Genomic DNA, 20,625 nt, shown 5'->3' on the forward strand with positions numbered 1-20,625 from the left:
TGTGGAGAATAAACAAAAAAAATTAAGGGTTAAGATACATATTTACAAAACCTTTGGGGGGGCCAAAAGTAATATTAAAAAATTATTATGCCAAAACAGCAAAATTTTTTTTTTTATTTTTTTTCTTGGGGGGTCAACTGCCCCCCCTGCCCCTATGAAGTACCGCCGCTGGGCCTCGCTATGCTAAGAATTTCAGGAATGGAGACGAAAAAGAAAAAAATAAAGAGATTTTGATCTTTCATCTTTAAGATGTGTAGTAAGAAAGATGAGAAAACACTTGAAGTCTCCAGTTCAATTTATAAAGTTGTTGTGGGTTTGTAAGCTTCTTGAGTAAGATACTAAGAATAGTAAAAGGTTGTTCTTGCAATTTCGATGAACTTGAAAAAATATCTTAGGGGCTTCATTTTCAAATTCATTTAAATTCCCTTAAGATAAATAGTAAATGAAAAACCCAATGCATGAGAAAATATTAGGGGTGAAAATCGGAATGGAATTTTCAAATTCCGCCAATCTGATTCGAAAATATCCGAATTTGGAACTGTATTTTTCATTTCGATTTTCAAAGTTTCTATTTCCGATTCTTTCAAATTTATTTGGAACGAAATTGGAATGGTATATAAAATTACCAGACATTCCGATTTCCGATCCGATTTTAAATCCGAATATTTCTATGCTTTTTTGAAATATATAACATAATTTTATGATATAATTTGTAATTTGATTATATAACTTATGTTATATTTTATATGAAAAATATAAATATCGAATGCTCAAGTAAATTAAAGCTGTAGAAAAGATAAATCGGTATCAGAAACTTTATGTTGCATTTTTTTCCTTATAAGAAAATCGATGTTTCAATTTGTTGTTTCGACATATGTTTTTAATTATTGCGTTTTGTCGAATTATCGTTTAGATTTTCTTACATTTTCATGCAAATTTTTAAAAAGATAGAAAAATATTGTGAAAGTTTCCATTATATCCGAATCTGGAACAAAATATTATAAAATAATATAATTTCCGAAATTCCGCCAATTTCGAGGCATTCCGAAATCGGAATGAATTTTTGCATTCCGAATTTTTTGAAACAGAAATTGGAACCCACATTTTACTTATGAAAAAATTGAAAATTTTCCAAAAAAGTTATTTCCCATCCATTGCGTCCAATTTCCACTCCTAGAAAAAATAAAAGAAATGGGTTGTTAAACGGGTGGGGTACCCGTGGGTACAAAACGGGGCGGGTATGGACCTTATAATTTCAACCCGCAACGAGGCGCGGGCCATCCATATTTGACGCAAGGAAAATAAACAATGGCGACCTACTTCAGTTTCCGTGGAAAATTGAATTCCACATTCTTCATTCTCATTTGTAACAGTCAATTTGATCTAGGGTTTCATTATCACTCATCAATTCTACTCTCACACCTTTCAATTTTTTCCTTTCCAAATTAAGATGTGATGCGTCGATAGATATTTCGATTGGTGTATTATTTAGAGAGAGAAAAAAAAAGATGAAGACATCGCTGAAGAAATTGCAGAAATTTGCCGCGCATAGGCACGATAGAAGAGCGGAGAAGCTGCACCAATCTCTGGCTCAAGATGAACTCGCTCGAGCCACACAGGTATATTTCTGTGAATTATTGATTTTAAGAATTTCGCCATTTTTTTTTGTTTATTAATTTATTTTTTAGTGGGAAATTTAGGGTATAGTTAGCTAATTTATTTGCAGAACTTAGGAATGGAGAATTTTTTGTTTGTGATTGAAATTTTTCCTCGAACAAGGTGTATATGTAGCTTTGGCTGGTCAATTATCTCTCATGAAGTATGTATAGATGTTGTGATTAATATTTTATATGGTGTTTAAATTGGATTGGTAGACTTGCAGTTTTTTTGTTTGTACTTGAAGTGGTTTGTTTGGTGCCTTGCCATCTTAAGGTAATGAACTTTATGGTTCACAATTATTCAATCGGAGAATCGAAAAAATGTTGAATAGAAAAAGTAAAGAAAGTATAAATATGAATTCGGTTTTTGAAATTTTGTACTTTTAGAAGGAAAAAGAAGAGGGAAGGAAACATTTACATTCAGTATTTTGAGTTGTAATAAATAAAGTCGACATTTGCCATTGATGGTTAACACCTGTACTTCGTAGAATTTTATAGTATGTAATTATTTGCCAGAACTTTATTGATTTCACTTTCTATGCTTTAGTTTTTCTGATATATATATGTTTTTTTTTTTTTTTTTTTTTTTTTTTTTGTGTCAATCAGGATATGAATGACATGAGAGATTGCTACGATAGGTTACTTTCTGCTGCAGCCGCGACTGCGAACAGTGTATATGGTATCTAGCTTATACCGAGAAATCTTTATATCTTTCACTTTCTCCTTATGTGAAATTATGCAATAAGTTGGCATTACTAATGAAGTTTCAATTTTAAAATTGAATATATCTTGATAACGACATTGAAATCTTCAGTTTCTGACTTGTTTTTGCTTTGATTTGTGTTGATATTGAGTTATTCACTAGTATATATTGAGTAGTGGCCGGTAAGTTTCGTTTGCATTTTATTGTCTCTTAGCCACTAGGCATATGAAAAGCACTTTTAGAGTTCTCTTTCGGAGTTCATTTCTTAGTTAAATTTTACGCAGACCAAGATAAAAGAAAGCATGCATCAGTTTTTAGAGCATAAATTTGAAAATTAAATTGCTCAAATTGACACTACCTGCATATCTGATAAATTTTAGACTTTGAAAGGCTTTAAAAACTTCCTGTATAGGGACAAGAGAATATTCTTTGAAATTCATTAAATAGAGTTATATTTAAGTTTTATGCTTCTCTGAAGTCGGAGTTACTGTTTATGTAAATTGATAACTTGGAGACAGGCCTATTTGTTTTATGGTGAAAATGTCTAATTTGACAGTCTCTTGATTATCGTGTCTCATGTTCTGAAAGCACATCAAGAAACAAATGTGCCGATAGGGTCTAACAAAATCAAATACAGAAAAAGAACATCATTGTGAAGGCTTTCATATATGCCAAACATTATGGAAAAAAATTGACTTTGAAAACTGGGATGCATGTAACTGGAGAAAACAAAACATAAATGGTTCTGCATTTCAAGACCATCTAGCAATGTTTTTCAAACATGTCACCATTTCTTAAATGCGCTTCAACCTTCAAGCTTCTTAAGAAGTCACGTTGGTCGAGGGCATATGCTATTCTTCTAAAAAAAATTGTATTTTATTATTCTTATTTATGCAACCCCTTCGTTATATAATCAATTTTAATTTTTCGGGGACACTTAGTAAAACAATTTATTCTTCCACGTTTTCCCCAATGCAGTTTCTAGTTTTGGGAAATATATATGAATGTTCTTTGATTCTTGTGCTCAGCCTTTGAGAAGTCTTTGTTTAACATGTCCTTTTTTTTGCTGTTCTCATTGAATCAATGGAAGATTACATCTCATTGGGTCTTAGGACGCAATTTAATAAATATATATATATATATATATATATATATATATATATATATATATATATATATATATATATATATATATATATATATATATTTTAATACGAAATAGTGGGAATTTTAAATTATTGAAAAGGAATTTGATTAAAATTGACAGGAATGGGGTATTAATTCCTAGCTAGGCTTGTGGGTTGTGTTACTGTTTTTAGTGTATTTGATAATTCCAAGATATTCATTAATTGCTTAAAGTATATATTGGATACTTACAGGAATAAATGTGTTATTGATTCCAGAATTTAGCTGTTTTTGTTATGACAGCTGTACGTGAGTATATTTTGCATGGGGATGGTTATATTTATATAATCTTGTGTCCTCAGATCAATATATACTAATTATTTTAATATTAATTTGCTTTATTTCATTAATCTACTTCTAATCAAGCCTCCATTTTTCAGAATTTTCAGAGTCGTTAAGGGAAATGGGTGATTGTCTTCTTGAAAAAACAGCCCTGAATGACGATGAAGAAAGTGGTAAGCAAAATCTCTCCCATGCATATACACATGTTATTCATTGGAAGAAACGGTAGATGGTTTTCGACAATTGTTTAAATGTATGATTATTTGAGATTTGTATCGATTTTTTGCATTTGTATGCGGCAGCCGTTAATCCAGCGCATCATGATTTGTCTTTTCGGACAAAAGTTGAGGACCTTTATCACTCATTTTATTATTATTTTATTTTTATATTTTTTTTCCCACTTCAGCTCTGCTGTAGTGAATATGATTACAATCTCTTAGACATTAATAACATCATCTGCCTTACCATTTCTTTCTTGTGAACTTCTAAATATTTTCTTGAGAAAACGTTGCATTTATTCTCGCCATGCACACGATTTAAGTTTTCGCCCATGCTTCAAAAGTTCTTACGTATGTATTCTCATATATGATACGTAAGCCTCTTATTTCCCAACAATTTACATGGCAAACGGTCCCGACAAACAAAAAAATAAAAAAGCACAATAGTACACTTATTAGCATACGCTTTTAATTTTCTCTTTCATTGATTTCTGTTTATAATCTCTGGCTATTTGCTTTGGACTTAATTATAAGCATACTTTTCCTCTTTCGAAAGAACTAATAGCTTTTATTCGCAGGGAAGGTTTTATTAATGCTGGGCAAAGTACAGTTTGAACTTCAAAAACTTGTTGATGGTTACGTGAGTGTTAACTGATTTGTATGTGTTAATTTCTATTTCATGCCTTAAGTTCTTTCTCTGAACTATTTATCTTGTATTTCAGCGCTCTCATATATTCCAGACAATAACAATCCCATCCGAGTCTCTTCTGAATGAACTTCGAATAGTAGAGGTCAGCTCTCACAGATTATACTGTGTGTGTGTGTGTGTGTTTTTTTTTTCAGAAATTTCTTTGGAATAGCCCAGGGTAACTGCATTGCTCGTGTTTTGAACATGGGGACGGCTAAAACAAATATCGTTTTTTTCTCACTTCAATACCACCAACATAAAAAATATATAAAATACGTAATAACATTAATACCTTTAATAAAATCAATTCCACACACAAATTTTGTGTGGGGTATTGATTTTATTAAGGGTAATAATGTCATTACCTATTTATTATCTATTTATTTTTTATTTTTTATGTTGGTGGTATTGAAGTGAGAAAAAAACGGTATTTGTTTTAGCCGCTCCCTTTGAACATATTGACATTACACGAAGAAAAATAATCCAGAGAAAATCTCTACCTCTTGTTTCTTTGTCCGCAATATATGCTTATAGCTTTTTACCTCGTGCAGGAGATGAAGAAGCGGTGTGATGGAAAAAGGTCTAAGATTGTTTTAAACCCTCCAATTACGAAACTGTTACTCTCGTTTAGTGTTTTTCTCTTACATCATACCATTTAACAAATTGTCATTTTAAATAACTTCCAGAGAAATATTTGAAGAACTGATGAAGAAACAGAAAGAAAAAGTGAGGTTAAGAAACAGTAAAGGCGAATGTTTTCCTGGACCTCCGCTGAAAGAAGCCCACGATGAATATGACGAGGAGGCAAACGTATTCGTCTTCCGCATGAAATCTCTAAAACAAGGACAATCCCGTAGTTTTCTAACACAGGCATCTCGACACCATGCTGCACAGGTTTATTTTTTTTTATTTTTTTTATTTTCTGCAAAACATTAAATACGTGATTATGTCATTTCTTGTTATATCTTCATTGATGAGGTGGAGCTTTAATTTTAAACAGTTGTACTTCTTCAAGAAGGCAGTTGGATCGTTAGAGGCAATTGAGCCGCATGTCAGATTACTTGCTGAACAACATCATATTGATTACCAGTTTAGTGGATTACATGATATGGGCGAAAATTATGATGAAGATGACGAAAGTTATGATGATGATGATGACGAGGATGATGATACTGAAGATAGTTTCGGAACACCTGAAGAAGGAGAATTAAGTTTCGACTATGGGCAAAATGGTCCAGTGGAAGAAGTCTCTACAATAAAGAACTCGATGGAGGTACAAATTTAGCATGTGTTGATACTCAACTGGAATCTTTAAGTTGATACTTATGTCATCCCTTTTGTTTGACTTGCTCACTTGAATCTATTTAAATTTAAATATTTTTTGAGCTAATGTATCCATGCATGGTTACTCAGACGAATATGTTTATTTTCTACAGTTGGACAATACCGATGCGACATTCTCCCCTGAACTAAAGCTGGTAAGCTTCGTCTCCTGTGTTGTTGTCAATAGTTCTTTCTCTTGTTTGGGTAATTACAACAACCCCCCTCCTTTTAAATATTTTTACATAAAATTTATGTAATTCGGTTATTTACCGAACCAAAACGTATATTCAGTTCGGTAAACGGTATGAAATGTTGGCGTACCGAACTTTCGGTTCGGTTTTACCGAAATAACATCCCTAAATTTACCTCTGGAGGGGTCTTTTTGTAAGATAATACATAGTTGAGGGGTGGCTGTAATTACCCAAACAGGAGGGGGTTTTTCGTAATTTGACCATAACTCAGGGGTGGCCGTAATTTGCCCTAAGTTTTTATACATGCTGCTTTCGAGTTCTTGGTTTAAATTTGGTTCTCCAGCTTCTGCTCTCCCTTTTACTCTCCTCTTTGAACTTGTGTCTTGGATAAGAATTGTTTTTGGAAGAAGTTGAAACATGATTAGATAGTTATGGGAATAAATTGCTGAATTTTAAATGGTTTTGCAGGAAAATTTACAAAGTCCTGCTCGAAATTCCTTTTCATTCCAAAAAGGGGCCAGAGTAATCAGCAAATCAGCGCCTCTTTTTCCCGAGAAAAGAACCGATTCAACCGAGCGAATGACACCGATCGGGCCTTCACCGTCACGCAAGTTCACTTCCTACGTCTTACCTACACCAGACGAGACAAAGATCCCGAGTTCTGGAAAGTTATTTAACGAAGTTCCTCAAACAAGGCAGCAACCTGTCCTAAACCTTCGGCACTCGTCCCCCTTAGATCAGAACAAGTACGAGAAATTCCATCAGACGAGCGACAAATTATCCGGACCAATCATCTTAGACACACAATCGCTACTTAAAGAGAGCAACAACCCCACCACAAAAGCAACCCCTTTGCCCCCTCCATTTTCAGAAGGCCTTACATTCAAACAGCTCGATCCAAACGTCGCATCCTATGCCAAGAAAGCCAAACGCCAAGCTTTCTCCGGTCCATTATCAGCGAAGCCATGGTCGAGCAATCCGAATCTCACAGCCAGTGGGCCCATCGCCACGTCACCATTCCCACCTCCGTTCTCCGGGTCCCTACTGCGGACCCCACTACCACGTCCAACATCAACTCCGAAGCTGTCTTCGCGCCTTTCGCCTACTTTTGTGTCGTCGCCTAAAATAAGCGAACTGCACGAGCTGCCTCGCCCGCCAGCTCATCTAATAGCTTCTAGAAGACCCTCTCATTCGGGTCCTTTAATATCGAAAAGAAATGAAATGTCAACTGCATCTGTATCAACATCGACTATGAGTACGACGACATCGGCACTCCCAGCGCCACCTCAGGGTCTGCCCCGAAGCTATTCGATTCCAGCTGGCGGTGGTCTGATGGAAGTAGGGTTACGTGTTCCTCTAGAAGGTTCTCAGAATATGAAGATGGCGGAAGATATTGCTTCGCCTCCTTTGACACCAATTTCGTTGACTAATGTTCAACCAACATCATCCCCTAATAGATGAAATGAAGTAGATGCAGCGAAAATTTGAAATCCCTTATACAGTAAGTACTCCCTCCATTTCTTTTTAAGTGTCGTTTATGATCGATTAATGCACAATAATTAAGAAAGTTGTTAAATAGCCTTAATTGTAGAAGTAAAAACTGTATTTTCGAACTTCTCTTTATTACTTCATTAATCTGTAATTAATACTAGGGTAAAGCTGGAGAAGGAAAAAGTTGTCATACATTAAAATTCTGAAGTGATACTTAATATGCGAAAATAAAATTGGCTAGTATACATAAAAATACGGAGGGAGTAATACAATTTCATCGCAAGCGTCTCTTTTCCACCGAACAAATTTGATTGGCAAATCAGAGAAAAATTATATTCTTTAATTCTTTCAACTTAAAAAATAGAAAAAAGAAATACATGGGAAAACCATATCATGTAAAGCTCAGCACCTTGATTCCAAATTGCGGAACACACCAATAAAAGCATTATTGCGTTCTTTTCTTTAGAAGAATTCAATTAAAAAAAAAACAAATATTTAAAATGATAAATGGGTTGTAAAATATTTATTCCTGTTTATGAACGAAAATCTTAATAATTTATGCCACATAGGGACCAAATAAAATCATAGAACAAACTTATGTTTAAATTCAACTAATACAAATTTGGGAGAAACTTGGGGAAAAAAAGAATAATATTGTAAATATATGGCTTTAAGCTATAATATTTTTTTTAATTGATTGTTAGATAAAGTAATAAATGCAGTACTATTAGAGCACCGTGAATCAAAAGAAGGCGGCCAATAATTGTAGGCATGGATGGACAATGAAGAACGACGCTGTTTTGGTTGAGGATTTTGAAGGGATAATTTGACAAAAATCCTTTCATTACACAAGTATTATTACAATGAACCCAATTTTATTTTAAATTTTTAATGATACCCCTAATTTTAATCGTACGGCAAACTCAAGATTTAATAACACCAACCCACCATGGAAAACACAAAAACAAGCAAACAAAGAAGAACCCTTTAATTTTTTTAGGGGTGTTACTGTTTGTTTACCTATTAACAATGATCTCTCATTTTCTCTCTCTACATATTTTTTTCTCTCACTTTTCTCCATTGGGAGCTTCAAAAAATCCAATATAATTGCAGAGATATAATATATGTTTGTGTTTTTATTCAATATTTTTATTTATTTTATTTTAATGATTGTTGGTCGTGGAAATTTGTAATTATACGGAGTGGTTTTCATGTTTACATAGCTATTATACATAGTGGTTTTCATGTATGACATAGTTGTTATAGAGAGTGGTTTTCGTGTTTATATAACTGTTTATACAAAGTGGTTTTTATGTTGACATAGTTGTTATATAGAGTGGTTTTCAAGTTTACATAGTTGTTATACAGAGTGGTTTTCATGTTATATAGTTGTTAACTTGTTATACATAGTGGTTTTCATGTGTTATATAGTTGTTTATATAAAGTGATTTTCATGTTTATATAGAGTGGTTTTTATTTAAAAAAAACTGGAAATAAAATAATTTTTAAAAAAAAAAAAAAATCGAAATTAAGAAAAAAGAAAAAGCATGAAAAAATGAAAATAAAAATAAAACCATTTTTTTAAATTAAAATAAAAAAAAGGAAAAATATAAATAAGAAAAAGAATAATTTAAAATAAAAACCGAAAAAATAAATAAATAAAATAATTACAAAAAATTTCTTTTAATTCGAAATAAAGAAAACTATTAAACAAAATAAAAAAAAAGAAAAGGAAAAAAAACTAAATTAGCGTGCTGAGGGGAATAATTTTTTGAAAAGATTTGGGTGTAGATTATGGGTATAATTTTCTTAAATTGAATAATTATACCAACTAATAATTAGTAAAATTTCAATGGGGTTGTTTGTAATATAACCCGATTTTGAAACTCACCTTGCGCACTCATTGCATCATAACTTAAACTAGTATTTTTATATTTATACTTACATTTAATCATAACTTAAACTAGTATATTTATATTTATACTTACATTTATATTTATAGGGTTCTAATAATAGCATCTCTACTAATTCATGTAGATAAGGGTGGTTATATATGCAGACGCCATTTTAGTGTACATACATTTTTTTATGATAACTTTTTACCTTTTTACTTTAAGTTTTTTCATTTTTACAATTTTTTTTTACCAAATCCTATAGTTATTTAAAAATCGAATTTGAATATTCAATTAAAAAAAATTAGATATTCAACAATTTCTGAAATGGATCCAACGAGTATAGACCCAAAAGTAATATTTTTGTTTTTTTCTCGAATCTTCAAGTACTCGTGTGATATTACGCGAGCACATGGCATGTACTCGCGTAATATCACACGAGTACTTGGATATATTTTTTTCTTGTGGTCGTGTGATTTTGCGCGACCACATGTCATGTGTTCGCGCAAAATCACACGAGGAGATGATTTTTTTTTTGTTCGTGTTATTTTACGCGAGCACCTTCTCAGTGGTCGTGTGAATATACGCGAGACCTGAGTTGGTGCTCGTGTTAAATCACACGAGCACAATTTTTTTTTTAATTATTTTTTTTAAATTAACTCGTACAAAAAATAAATTAAAAAAAAATTAAAAATTGTACTCGCGTAGTTTTACGCGAACAGAGAGCTTTTGCTCGCGTAGAATTACACGAGTACATGTTCTTTGTTCGCGTAAAACTAAGCGAGTACATTTTTTTATTTTTTGGTTTCAACATATTTAAAATAAAAAATAGAACACAAAGTAATTTTTTGACACAATAAAAATAGAAAATCGAGTAATCGTCCAACACAATCAAAATAGAAAATTGAGTAATCGTTCAAAACAATAAAAATAGAAAAACGAGTAATTGTTCAACTCAATCAAAATAGAAAAACGAGAAACAATCATCCTAATACAGAACCAATGAAAATGGAAAACAATAGTCAAAACGGAAAACAAATGTCATAACCATCCTACTGTCTAACCCTCGAACCCCTACCCCTAGGCCTTGGTCCCCCACGACCCCCTTCCCGTCCGGGTACAAGATGGAGATATTGAGCACGGGGCATCATCAAATCAAGTACTTGTGGCTGGATTGACATAAATTGTTCTGCCGCATCACGCCCATTCTGTCCGTACACGGTCGGAAATAGGAGACGAACTATCTCGTTCGCAAACGGCTGATCTGGTGGGGGGAGCAACAACGGGCTGAACTGAACTGACGCTCTTGTGGGGTTGCACAAATACTGGTGCGTACATTTCACATACCACTTCATATAGTTCGGATGAACTGTTTCAGAACTCCCCGATCTCCAATACGATCCGGATTGTTCGACTTCCGACCCAAAGCTTTCATTAAACTCTTACCTTTTCCCACAACTTGACTCATTAAACTTTTCCCTCTACATCCGCCATCTACAATTTAACAGAAAAACGAAATTAGTATTTAATTTAAAAAAATAAAAAAAATATAAAAAAAAAATAAAAAAAGAAAAAAATAGAACTCGTGTGATTTTAGGCGAGCTCGATCATCTGAGCTCGCGTGGTTTGACACGAGCACAAACCCCCTGTTCGCATAATAACACACGACTTCCATTTTTTTTTTTAAATATTTTTCAATCAATAACATACGTATTTTAAAAAAAATAATAAAATAATAAAAAAAATATATTCATCTACTCGCGTGGTTTTACACGAGTAACTCCACTATACTCGTGTAGAATCATGCGAGTAATACCAAATGCTCCGTTTAAAAAAAAATCCAATAATCGTAATCTACGTAACAAAACAATCAAAACAAGGTAAGAATTACCTCCGATCTGTTATCGTCTCGGTGGGGATCTGAAATCGAAGTCCAAAAGCCTGAGAGAGTTTTTGAGGATATTTACCTTTTGATTTTTCAAGAATGGTAAAAAAAAGTGTCTGTATGATTAAATGGCGCATGCACAAATTCGTACTTATTTTTCTATACAAGCATTTTTCTTTGTTTCTTTTCTCCTATTCTGACCTAATTAAAGGAAGCAGATATTCGTTCGTTATAAACCACAATTTTTCTGCGTTTGTTATGATGGTGGTACAAAGAACTTTGTCTGGTGCCAACGACGAACTTTAAACCGAATTAATTTCAAGCCCTAATTCCTAAATGTTGTGTACGTGTTCAAATATTACTATCTGCTAAATCTATTATACACACACCTATCTCTCAAATGAAACAAAATTAGAGTACATTTTGTGAGGGTAAAAAATAAATATAATTTACAGATACATGTATAAATTTTTGGCGAAAAATTATGGGCGAAATTCAAGAGAAGAGAAAGAAAATTGTATGAAATTCGAACCTGGACCTCTACTTTAACAGTATACCTCTACTTTAACAGTATAGACTAGGTACCAACTCCTATGTATAATAATAAAATAAACAGTTCATACGTATGATTGAGTGAAATAATTACTAACTTACGTATACAAATACAATACTTGTCTTATTAATAGATCCGACGAAAATTAAATAAAAAGATAGATAAGAATAACGGCTACTTGATTGGTTCTGAAGGCCCACGGCCCGACCCCTATTTGCAATAGGGAAACGATGATTCCAACTGCATACAGTATCTGCAAAACAAAATATTCAAATTGAGAAAATTTGACAAAAATCTCCCATCACACAAGTGCAGTTACAACTGACCCAAATTTATTTCACATTCTTAAGATAAATTCAAAGCCACTTTTATTAATAAAAATTAATTAAGTATCACCATTATACCCTTAGTTAAAAATAAGGTATATTTACCAACCCTCATTAGGAGAGTTGGTACCTAGCCTTTACCAATAGGGTAACGGTCTAGGGTTCGAGTCCCCCCCTCCCCTACTTCCCCTTGTAATAGACTTGAATTTACTCAAAAAAAAAAAAAAAATAAGGTATATTTTAAATTTAAGATTGAAAATAAAAGATTCTCTTCCATGTATATATATATATATATATATATATATATATATATATATATATATATATATATATATATATATATACCATGTTTAAACTTTAAACAAATCCACGAATCCCGTTCCTTGATTGTAGATTACCGTTTTTATCGTAGTGAGAATTATAATTCTCAGAAATTCTTCCACGATTGTATGAGCAGGAAAGCAGCGTTACAAATATACAGACTAGTTTTCGTAGTTTTTGTAATTTGTGTAAGTTTCATATTATCTACCTTGATAAACAAATTGTAGATGTATGAACATATTTGTTTTGCTTGAATGTTATGTTGTTGTTTATTCGAGAAAGAAAGCGGCTTTGTAATTTATTGAAATAGTTGGGGAATATAAGGTATTTTGAGTTGATTGGATTTACAGCAAATATCAATTAAAAAAATGGATTTACCAGGAGTCAAAATCGAATGCTTTTTTTTTTTTTTTTTTTGTTTTGTTATTTTTTTTTTCTTTTTTTTTTTTTTTTTTTTTTTTTTTATCAAATAGCTCCATTCAAATTAGATATATATATTTTTAAGCAACAATTTAATTTAGTGTGATTTACTATTATTGGCATTTGATTTGTCGCCAACCCATATCCGAGCCTCACATAATTTAGTGTGCATATCATTTGGATGGGCACAAACTCATTGCTACCTGTCTGAAAAGCTTCAATCTGTCAATACATATTTACAAAATACAAAAATAAATAAATTAATATTTATAATTACACATAACGTAATATTTAATTTTTGAAATTCAAACGCATACCACATTCTTTATAGGCGCGCCAAATACAATCAAGGAGGAAAATGTTGACACCCACCCAACAATTTTAATTCGGTATATTATAATATCATTTTGCATTGTTGAGTACGTGACAATAATTGTCACAAATACTATAACATTGCCTACAGCCAACGATTTCTCAACTTTCATCCACAAAGTAGAGACAAGGCGACCCCCTTTCTCCGTATCTCTTTATTTGTTGTGCAGAGACCCTTATAGCGATGGTCCACTGGGCGGTGGTGGAAGGTGAATTGCACGGATACAGATAGCCCCTATGGCGCCCACCATCTCGAATCTTTGTTTCGCTGACGACACTCTCCTTTTCTGTCGAGCCGACTACGGCTGAGGACTCTACCATCCTAAAAGTGATTCTAGACCGCTATGCTAGGGTGTCATGATAGGAGATAATCATCGATAAATCAACCATGTGTTTCAACTCTTGGACTCCAATAGTCATGAAAGATACTATTCATTCTCTATTTTAAATTGAATAGTTCAAACTTAAATCATAATTTATTTTATGAACCTATTTTACTAAACAAGTATTTATTTAATTTACCAATAACCTGAAAGTGCGTAGGCTTATATATATGCTCATTGTCTATTTACTTTATATTAAATTTGATGAATGCAGTATTTTGATCTACATAAACACCTTTGCCAATGTATTTTTACATGCTCTTCTTTCTGTTATTAAAGTAAGTTGTTAACGCAAAAATAAGAGCTCATAAAAATATAATAATTCAATAACTTTACCCTTAGCCAATTCACGTGCAAATCACGGGCAATCAAGTGCAAACCGCGTGCAAGTATCGTTCATGTTACGTGATTATGTGTTAGACATGCAAATTCATACTTATTTTTCTGAACGAGCGTTTTCAAGAATAAATACTAATTCAAAATAAAAAGAAATATGATTTTGTTTAATGCTAATTCTTTAATGTTATGTATAGAGAAATAAACTGAAATATACAGTATGATAAACGTTCTTGAGCCGGATCGGCACGTTCCGATTGTGCCTCTATAAACTGAAATATATAGTATGACTCACTATTATTACTATTTTTTTTGGCTAACCCATATCCGAGCCATGCAAGCCCGGTCAGGATGGGCACAAATTCATTGTTGCGGGTCTTAAATACTTCAATCTTTCAATATATAATTATCAAAAAATAAAAATATGTCAATATATATAAATAAAACAAGAAACTAAAAAAATAGTTAATATTTATAATAAACAAAACATAATATTTTCTAAAATTTAAATGCATAGCACATTCTTAATTGGTGCCCCAAATACAATCAGTGAGAAAAAAGTTGCCACCCATCCAACAATCTTAATTCGGAATATAATTTTATTTTGCAGTGTTAAGTACGTGACAATAATTGTCACAAATACAATAACAATGCCTAGGCCCAAAATTTTCCCAACTTTCATCTACAAAAAGTAAATATTTCAAATTATTAATAGTTACAATTAAGTGTATTTTGAAGAAAAAATAAATAAATAAATAATAGTTACTCTAATTGTTTTAGATGCGTAATACATGTACATAAATATATAGATGTACTCTATAATACATCCGAGTATATTAATGTAAATAATATGCTTTGTTGAGCCTAATAAACCGTAGTACATCCATAACATGGACGAGAAAAATGCAACAATGTAAGACATGAATGTATGCTCTACAGTTGATTTTTCCTTATATATTTTTCTAAATGTAAATCTGCAAAACAAAACACACGTATTAGAATTTCTTAACGAAAATTAAATATATTTTAACACAATATAAAAGTTAAATACACTTACATTGGAGCAAGGTAGACCATCAGTGACATAAAATTTCCTAGATATCCAAATACTAGAACGGATGTTTGACTGAAAAACCCCATGTAAGAGAGAGAGAGAGAGAGAGAGAGAGAGAGAGAGAGAGAGAGAGAGAGAGAGAGAGAGAGGGAGGCAATGGTGCATAGCACCCAAAGAGATTTATGGATATTATTAGACCATTACGGTCTAATAATCCATAATAAACCCAAAGGGTAGAAGAGAAAATCGCAACCAGGTAGGGCATAAATGTATGCCCTCCGGATGATTTTTCTCTCCAAATTTTTTGGAATGTATATCTGCAAAAGAAAATATATGTATATTAGCCTTTATCAATAAATATTAATTTTGTTAAAAAAAATACAAATCAGATATAAAACCTTACATAGGAACGAGATAAACGATGAATGACATTATGTTCCCTGTAAAAAAAATGTAAATATTCATTCATATTCAAAAAATAAATAAATACAAACAAAGATAATTAACAAAATTTTGTACCTAATATCCCGAAAGTCAATATTTTCTTATTGTTGTAAATTGCCATCGAGAGAGTGTGTGTGTTAGCGAGAGAGTGAGTTGTAATTAATGGACAATTTGAGAGGGAGAGGGAGAGAGAGAGAGAGAGAGAGAGAGAGAGAGAGAGAGAGAGAGAGAGAGAGAGAGAGAGAGAGAGAGAGAGAGAGAGAGAGAGAGAGAGAGAGAGAGAGAGAGAGAGAGAGAGAGAGAGAGAGAGAGAGAGAGAGAGAGAGAGAGAGAGAGAGAGAGAGAGAGTTGTGATTAATATGTTGGCAATTATATTAGTCATTTATATAATCATGTGACATGGTGTTATTAGTAAATTTGATGAATACAATATTTTAATCTATATACACACCCTTGCAAACGTATTTTCACATGCTCTTCTTTCTGTTATTAAAATAAATTGTTAACGAGAAAATAAGAGCTGATAAAAATATGATAACTCAATAACTTTACCCCCAAGAAATTCACGTGCAAATCACGGGCAATCAAGTGCAAATCGCGTGTAAATTATGATTCGTGCACTGATCACTGATGCACATATCTTATAGTAAAATAATGCAACGATTGAAATAAAATTCATGTTTGATTAGTTTAAATACTATTTTTTTGTTAAGAAATCCTACAATATGACACTGTAATGTCTCCCTCGCGTAATATAACTTGGAAATTTCTTATATGAGGACAAAAAAAAACATATACCCATGTCAAAGCAGTACAAATTGTTATTTTGATTTAGTAAAAAAAAAATCAGCAATCAGAAAGAATTAGTCGAATTCTTTCTTCTTTCTTGTAAATAGGGGTCTTTTGTTTGGGGGTTAAAATATAGGGTGATTTAAGGGGAAAAAAAATACTTTATTTAAAGACTAAAAGTGGATACGGACCCGGGTAGGGGTTTTTTGTTTGAGGGCTAAAATATAAGGTTATTTAAGGGGAAAAAAAGTCGTTATTTATATGGACTAATAGTGGATAAAAATAAACTTTAAGGGGGTGACAGATGGTGCTAGATAAACATGGCCACGGACCAGGTTGGGTTCGGGTCCTACTTTTTTCGGGACTCGACACCGACCCGTGGGAAGGCGGATCAAGCCCGGGTCCGGATTTTTCATTTTTTGTTCAAAATATTTTAGTTGGGTTTTGAACTTTAAGTCCCTTGAAAATGAATCATAATCCTAACCAATGACAAATGTTAGATATTTGATAAATAACATGAAAAAACTCTATATAACAATGATACTTAAAGTGTAAAATGATTATAATAAATAACGTTAAATAGATTATTAATTATCATATTTATTATTATTAAACAATTTTAGTTAAATTTATTATAAAACATAATATAATAAAGAAAACAATAAACTGAAAGGACTTGAGCTTAATCCATTTAAATTTTACGATTCGATTCAAATTTTGAATAAAATGTAAATGTAAAAAAAATTAATTAAATAATATGATCTACGATTCGATTCTTACGATTTTTACAAATTAAACCAATTATTAAAAGAAAAATCACATCATAATATTTTGATTCTACTCATCATATATAGTTTTATTTTTAAAGTAGGAAAATTAATTGGAATGAGTTATAATCTAATTTTGTTAAAATATACATTCATGTTTTTGTTATAAATATGTTCTTGTAAATAATTGTATTTATGATAAAATAATCAATAATTTTAATAAGTTCTTGTCAATAATTAAGGTTAATCAATTTAAATTAATTGAAATGAGTTATAATCGATCTATTGTTTTAAATAAACATCTTATTTTATTTTTCATTCCTTTTATCACACTATCGATTTTAATAACTTAAGTGAGTTTGTATTAATTCAACGCATATGTTTATCTATTGACTTGATTCAATATTTTATATTTTTCAATAGTGAAAATTATATTGAATATAGTAATTAATAATAGATGTTTGATAGTATTGACCGCGATTCTATATTTATGTTTCCAAATTTCTTATATTGCATTTGTTAATAATTTAATTAAAATTATTTAATAATAATTAATATGAATATCAAGAATTTATTTAACATCTTTTTCTACCAATTAAATCATTTTACATTGAAGTTTTATATTATATACGTTTACTGTCAGATTTTTATCATATATCTCGTTTGGCCTAGTGGTAAGTATGTGCATTTCTTTTAATTGTCCCGAGTTTGAACTCCTCCTAAAGCATTTTTGGGCAAAAATGCTACAATTAACATCCGAGTCCCGAGTCTCGGGTCGAGTCCGCTGGGTCTCGGGTCTTGAAAAAGGGTGTCCGAAACCGACCCATACATTGGCTGGTCAATGGGGCGGGGCAATTGTCGGGTCGGGTCCGGGCCGGGCCTGTGTTGGACCCGGACCCGAGTTTGCATGGGTCGATTTCGGTTTTGTATATAAGGACCTGAGACCCGACAGGGTTACCCGACAGGTAGACCCAGACCTGGGGACCCGACCCAAGGACCCACCCAAATTTAATGTGAAACATCACAAAAAATGTTAAATTTGGAGCTTGATATCGTGTTCCAGAATGATTTGATAGAAATCTAACCATTTGGGCAAAGAAACTTGTTATAATAGCATTATGAACATGATTACAGCTCTTTACTTCGTGCAGGAGATGAAGAAGCGCTGTGATGGAAAAAGGTCTAAAAGATTGTTTGAACCCCTTCAATAACGAAACTGTTACTCTCGTTTAGTGTTTTTCTCTTACATCATACCATTTAACAAATTGTCGTTTTAAATAACTTTCAGAGAAATATTCGAAGATCTGATGAAGAAACAGAAAGAAAAAGTGAGGTTAAGAAACAGTAAAGGCGAATGTTTTCCTGGACCTCCGCTGAAAGAAGCCCACGATGAATACGACGAGGAAGCAAACGTATTCTTCTTCCGCATGAAATCTCTAAAACAAGGACAATCCCGTAGTTTTCTAACATAGGCATCTCGACACCATGCTGCACAGGTTTATTTATTTTTATTTTTTTTATTTTCTGCAAAACATTAAATACGAGATTATGTCATTTCTTGTTATATCTTCACTGATGCGGTGGAGCTTTAATTTTAAACAGTTGTACTTCTTCAAGAAGGCAGTTGGATCGTTAGAGGCAATTGAGCCACATGTCAGATTACTTGCTGAACAACATCATATTGATTACCAGTTTAGTGGACTACATGATGATATGGGTGAAAATTATGACGACGAAGATGACGAAAGTTATGATGATGATGACGACGAGGATGATGACACTGAAGATAGTTTCGGAACACCTGAAGAGGGAGAATTAAGTTTCGACTATGGGCAAAATGGTCCGATGGAAGAAGTCTCTACAATAAAGAACTCGATGGAGGTACAAATTTAGCATGTGTCGATACTCAACTGAACTCTTTTTAAATATTTTTTTAGTATTCTTTATTTTTTGAGCTAATGTATCCATGCATGGTTACTCAGACGAATATTTTTATTTTCTACAGCTGGACAATAGTGATGCGACATTCTCCCCGTTAAGTGTATATTTTTACACTTTATCGTACCTTTTTATTTGAGCTTTTGGTGTGATTTAACGATAATGGTGCTTAAAAAGTTGATTTATTGTATTTTAGGTATAAATTGAAAAATTGGAAAAGTTTGGGGTCAAAACTGTAATTTTGGGGAAAATATGGGCCAAAACTGAAATAATCAAAAATCTGAAGAATTGGCCCGGAACGGCCGTCCCAGATTTACACCTAAAAATGGGACGCCCGTGCCAACTGCAGAACTTGGGCAGAAGGTTTCGGAGATTCTCGCGCGGCCGTGTGAGAATTGCACTGATTTTCGCGCGGCCGTGCCAAAACACGCTGGAGACAATTTTGGACTTTTAATCACACATGGAAACCTAAAATCATCTACCAAGTTGGGACATCTATTTAGCCCAAACCAAGCACGAATTAGAGGACTTTTTACACAACCTTGGATCGCGAGGAGCGAGAGAACGAAAAATCGAAGCCGGAGAATTGACAATTCTTCATCGCAATTCTTCCTTTATCTATCTTTTCTTAATCTATGTCTTTTTATATTTTTATTATGTTTTTCGTAGAGAACATGAGTAGCTAAGTTTTTAATCTAGGATTTTGTTGGAACCCTATGTGGGGATGGTGAACCCGTTTTCATGAGATTATGCAATTATGATTTTGTGATTATTTCTTATACTTGTTATGATTGTTAGTGCATGAACTTGATCAATTTATGTGCTTTATCTGTGATTATTGAGATTGACTCGACAGAGCTATTTTGATAATTAGACGGTAAGTATAAGAGCCTTCGAGTAGTTTTCACCGGATGAGTGTGTCAACTGCATGTGGTGTCGTAGACATACATATATCACCTTAGGTAGCCATTTACGAGACTTGTTAGTTAATGCTTTATTCATAATTTGTTTGCATAGACATATAGTGAACCGTTTATGAATAATAGACTCATAATACACGCGACAGCGGGTTACGAGTAAATTAGTGTCTCGGGTTATTAATCATGAATCATATATTTCATAATTGAGGAGTTTTGGGTGAGCAATTCTTGCATAGGGGGAAGATAAAATCCTAGGTCCGTTTTTATTGATATTTTCTCGTGTTTAATTGCTTTTATAATTAGTTTAATTATTTAGTTGATTAAATTTGACAACTTTGCGTAGGCTAGATAAAAATCATAATTGTTAGAATTTGGTACTTAGGATTAGATAATTTGAGTATTCCCTGTGGGATCGACATCCGACTCTCACGAGTCCACTTTTACTACTTGTTTGCGATACGTGCACTTGCGTGTTAGGTATTTAGC

The 20,625-nt window shown here is 32.6% G+C and overlaps 1 protein-coding gene and 1 long non-coding RNA gene across 2 annotated transcripts; both read left to right on the plus strand.

Moving 5' to 3' along the window:
• Positions 1-1,175: 1,175 nt before the first annotated feature.
• LOC105967727 (hydroxyproline-rich glycoprotein family protein) lies at positions 1,176-7,922 on the plus strand. The gene is made up of 10 exons (XM_012992344.2): positions 1,176-1,619; positions 2,265-2,337; positions 3,927-4,001; positions 4,625-4,686; positions 4,769-4,837; positions 5,286-5,314; positions 5,421-5,628; positions 5,735-6,007; positions 6,171-6,212; positions 6,717-7,922. Exons 1-10 carry the CDS (start codon positions 1,509-1,511, stop codon positions 7,707-7,709), a joined length of 1,935 nt encoding a protein of 644 aa, XP_012847798.2. The 5' UTR covers positions 1,176-1,508; the 3' UTR covers positions 7,710-7,922.
• A 10,495-nt stretch (positions 7,923-18,417) lies between these two features.
• On the plus strand, positions 18,418-19,156 carry LOC148766854 (uncharacterized). The gene is made up of 3 exons (XR_016034354.1): positions 18,418-18,461; positions 18,570-18,777; positions 18,884-19,156. It is a non-coding gene; the product is annotated as an uncharacterized LOC148766854 (long non-coding RNA).
• Positions 19,157-20,625: the final 1,469 nt, after the last annotated feature.

This window comes from Erythranthe guttata, chromosome 11 (assembly GCF_056151865.1).
Source record: "Erythranthe guttata isolate IM_541 chromosome 11, IM_541, whole genome shotgun sequence".
Classification (NCBI taxonomy): Eukaryota; Viridiplantae; Streptophyta; class Magnoliopsida; order Lamiales; family Phrymaceae; genus Erythranthe; species Erythranthe guttata.

What these genes read in the sequence shown, in the direction of transcription:
- LOC105967727 (XM_012992344.2), top strand. Translation starts at nt 1,509, where the DNA reads ATGAAGACATCGCTGAAGAAATTGCAGAAATTTGCCGCGCATAGGCAC. An exon ending in GACTGCGAACAGTGTATATG is followed by an intron (nt 2,338 to 3,926) that starts GTATCTAGCTTA and finishes TCCATTTTTCAG; the next exon opens with AATTTTCAGAGTCGTTAAGG. An exon ending in AAGCGGTGTGATGGAAAAAG is followed by an intron (nt 5,315 to 5,420) that starts GTCTAAGATTGT and finishes AATAACTTCCAG; the next exon opens with AGAAATATTTGAAGAACTGA.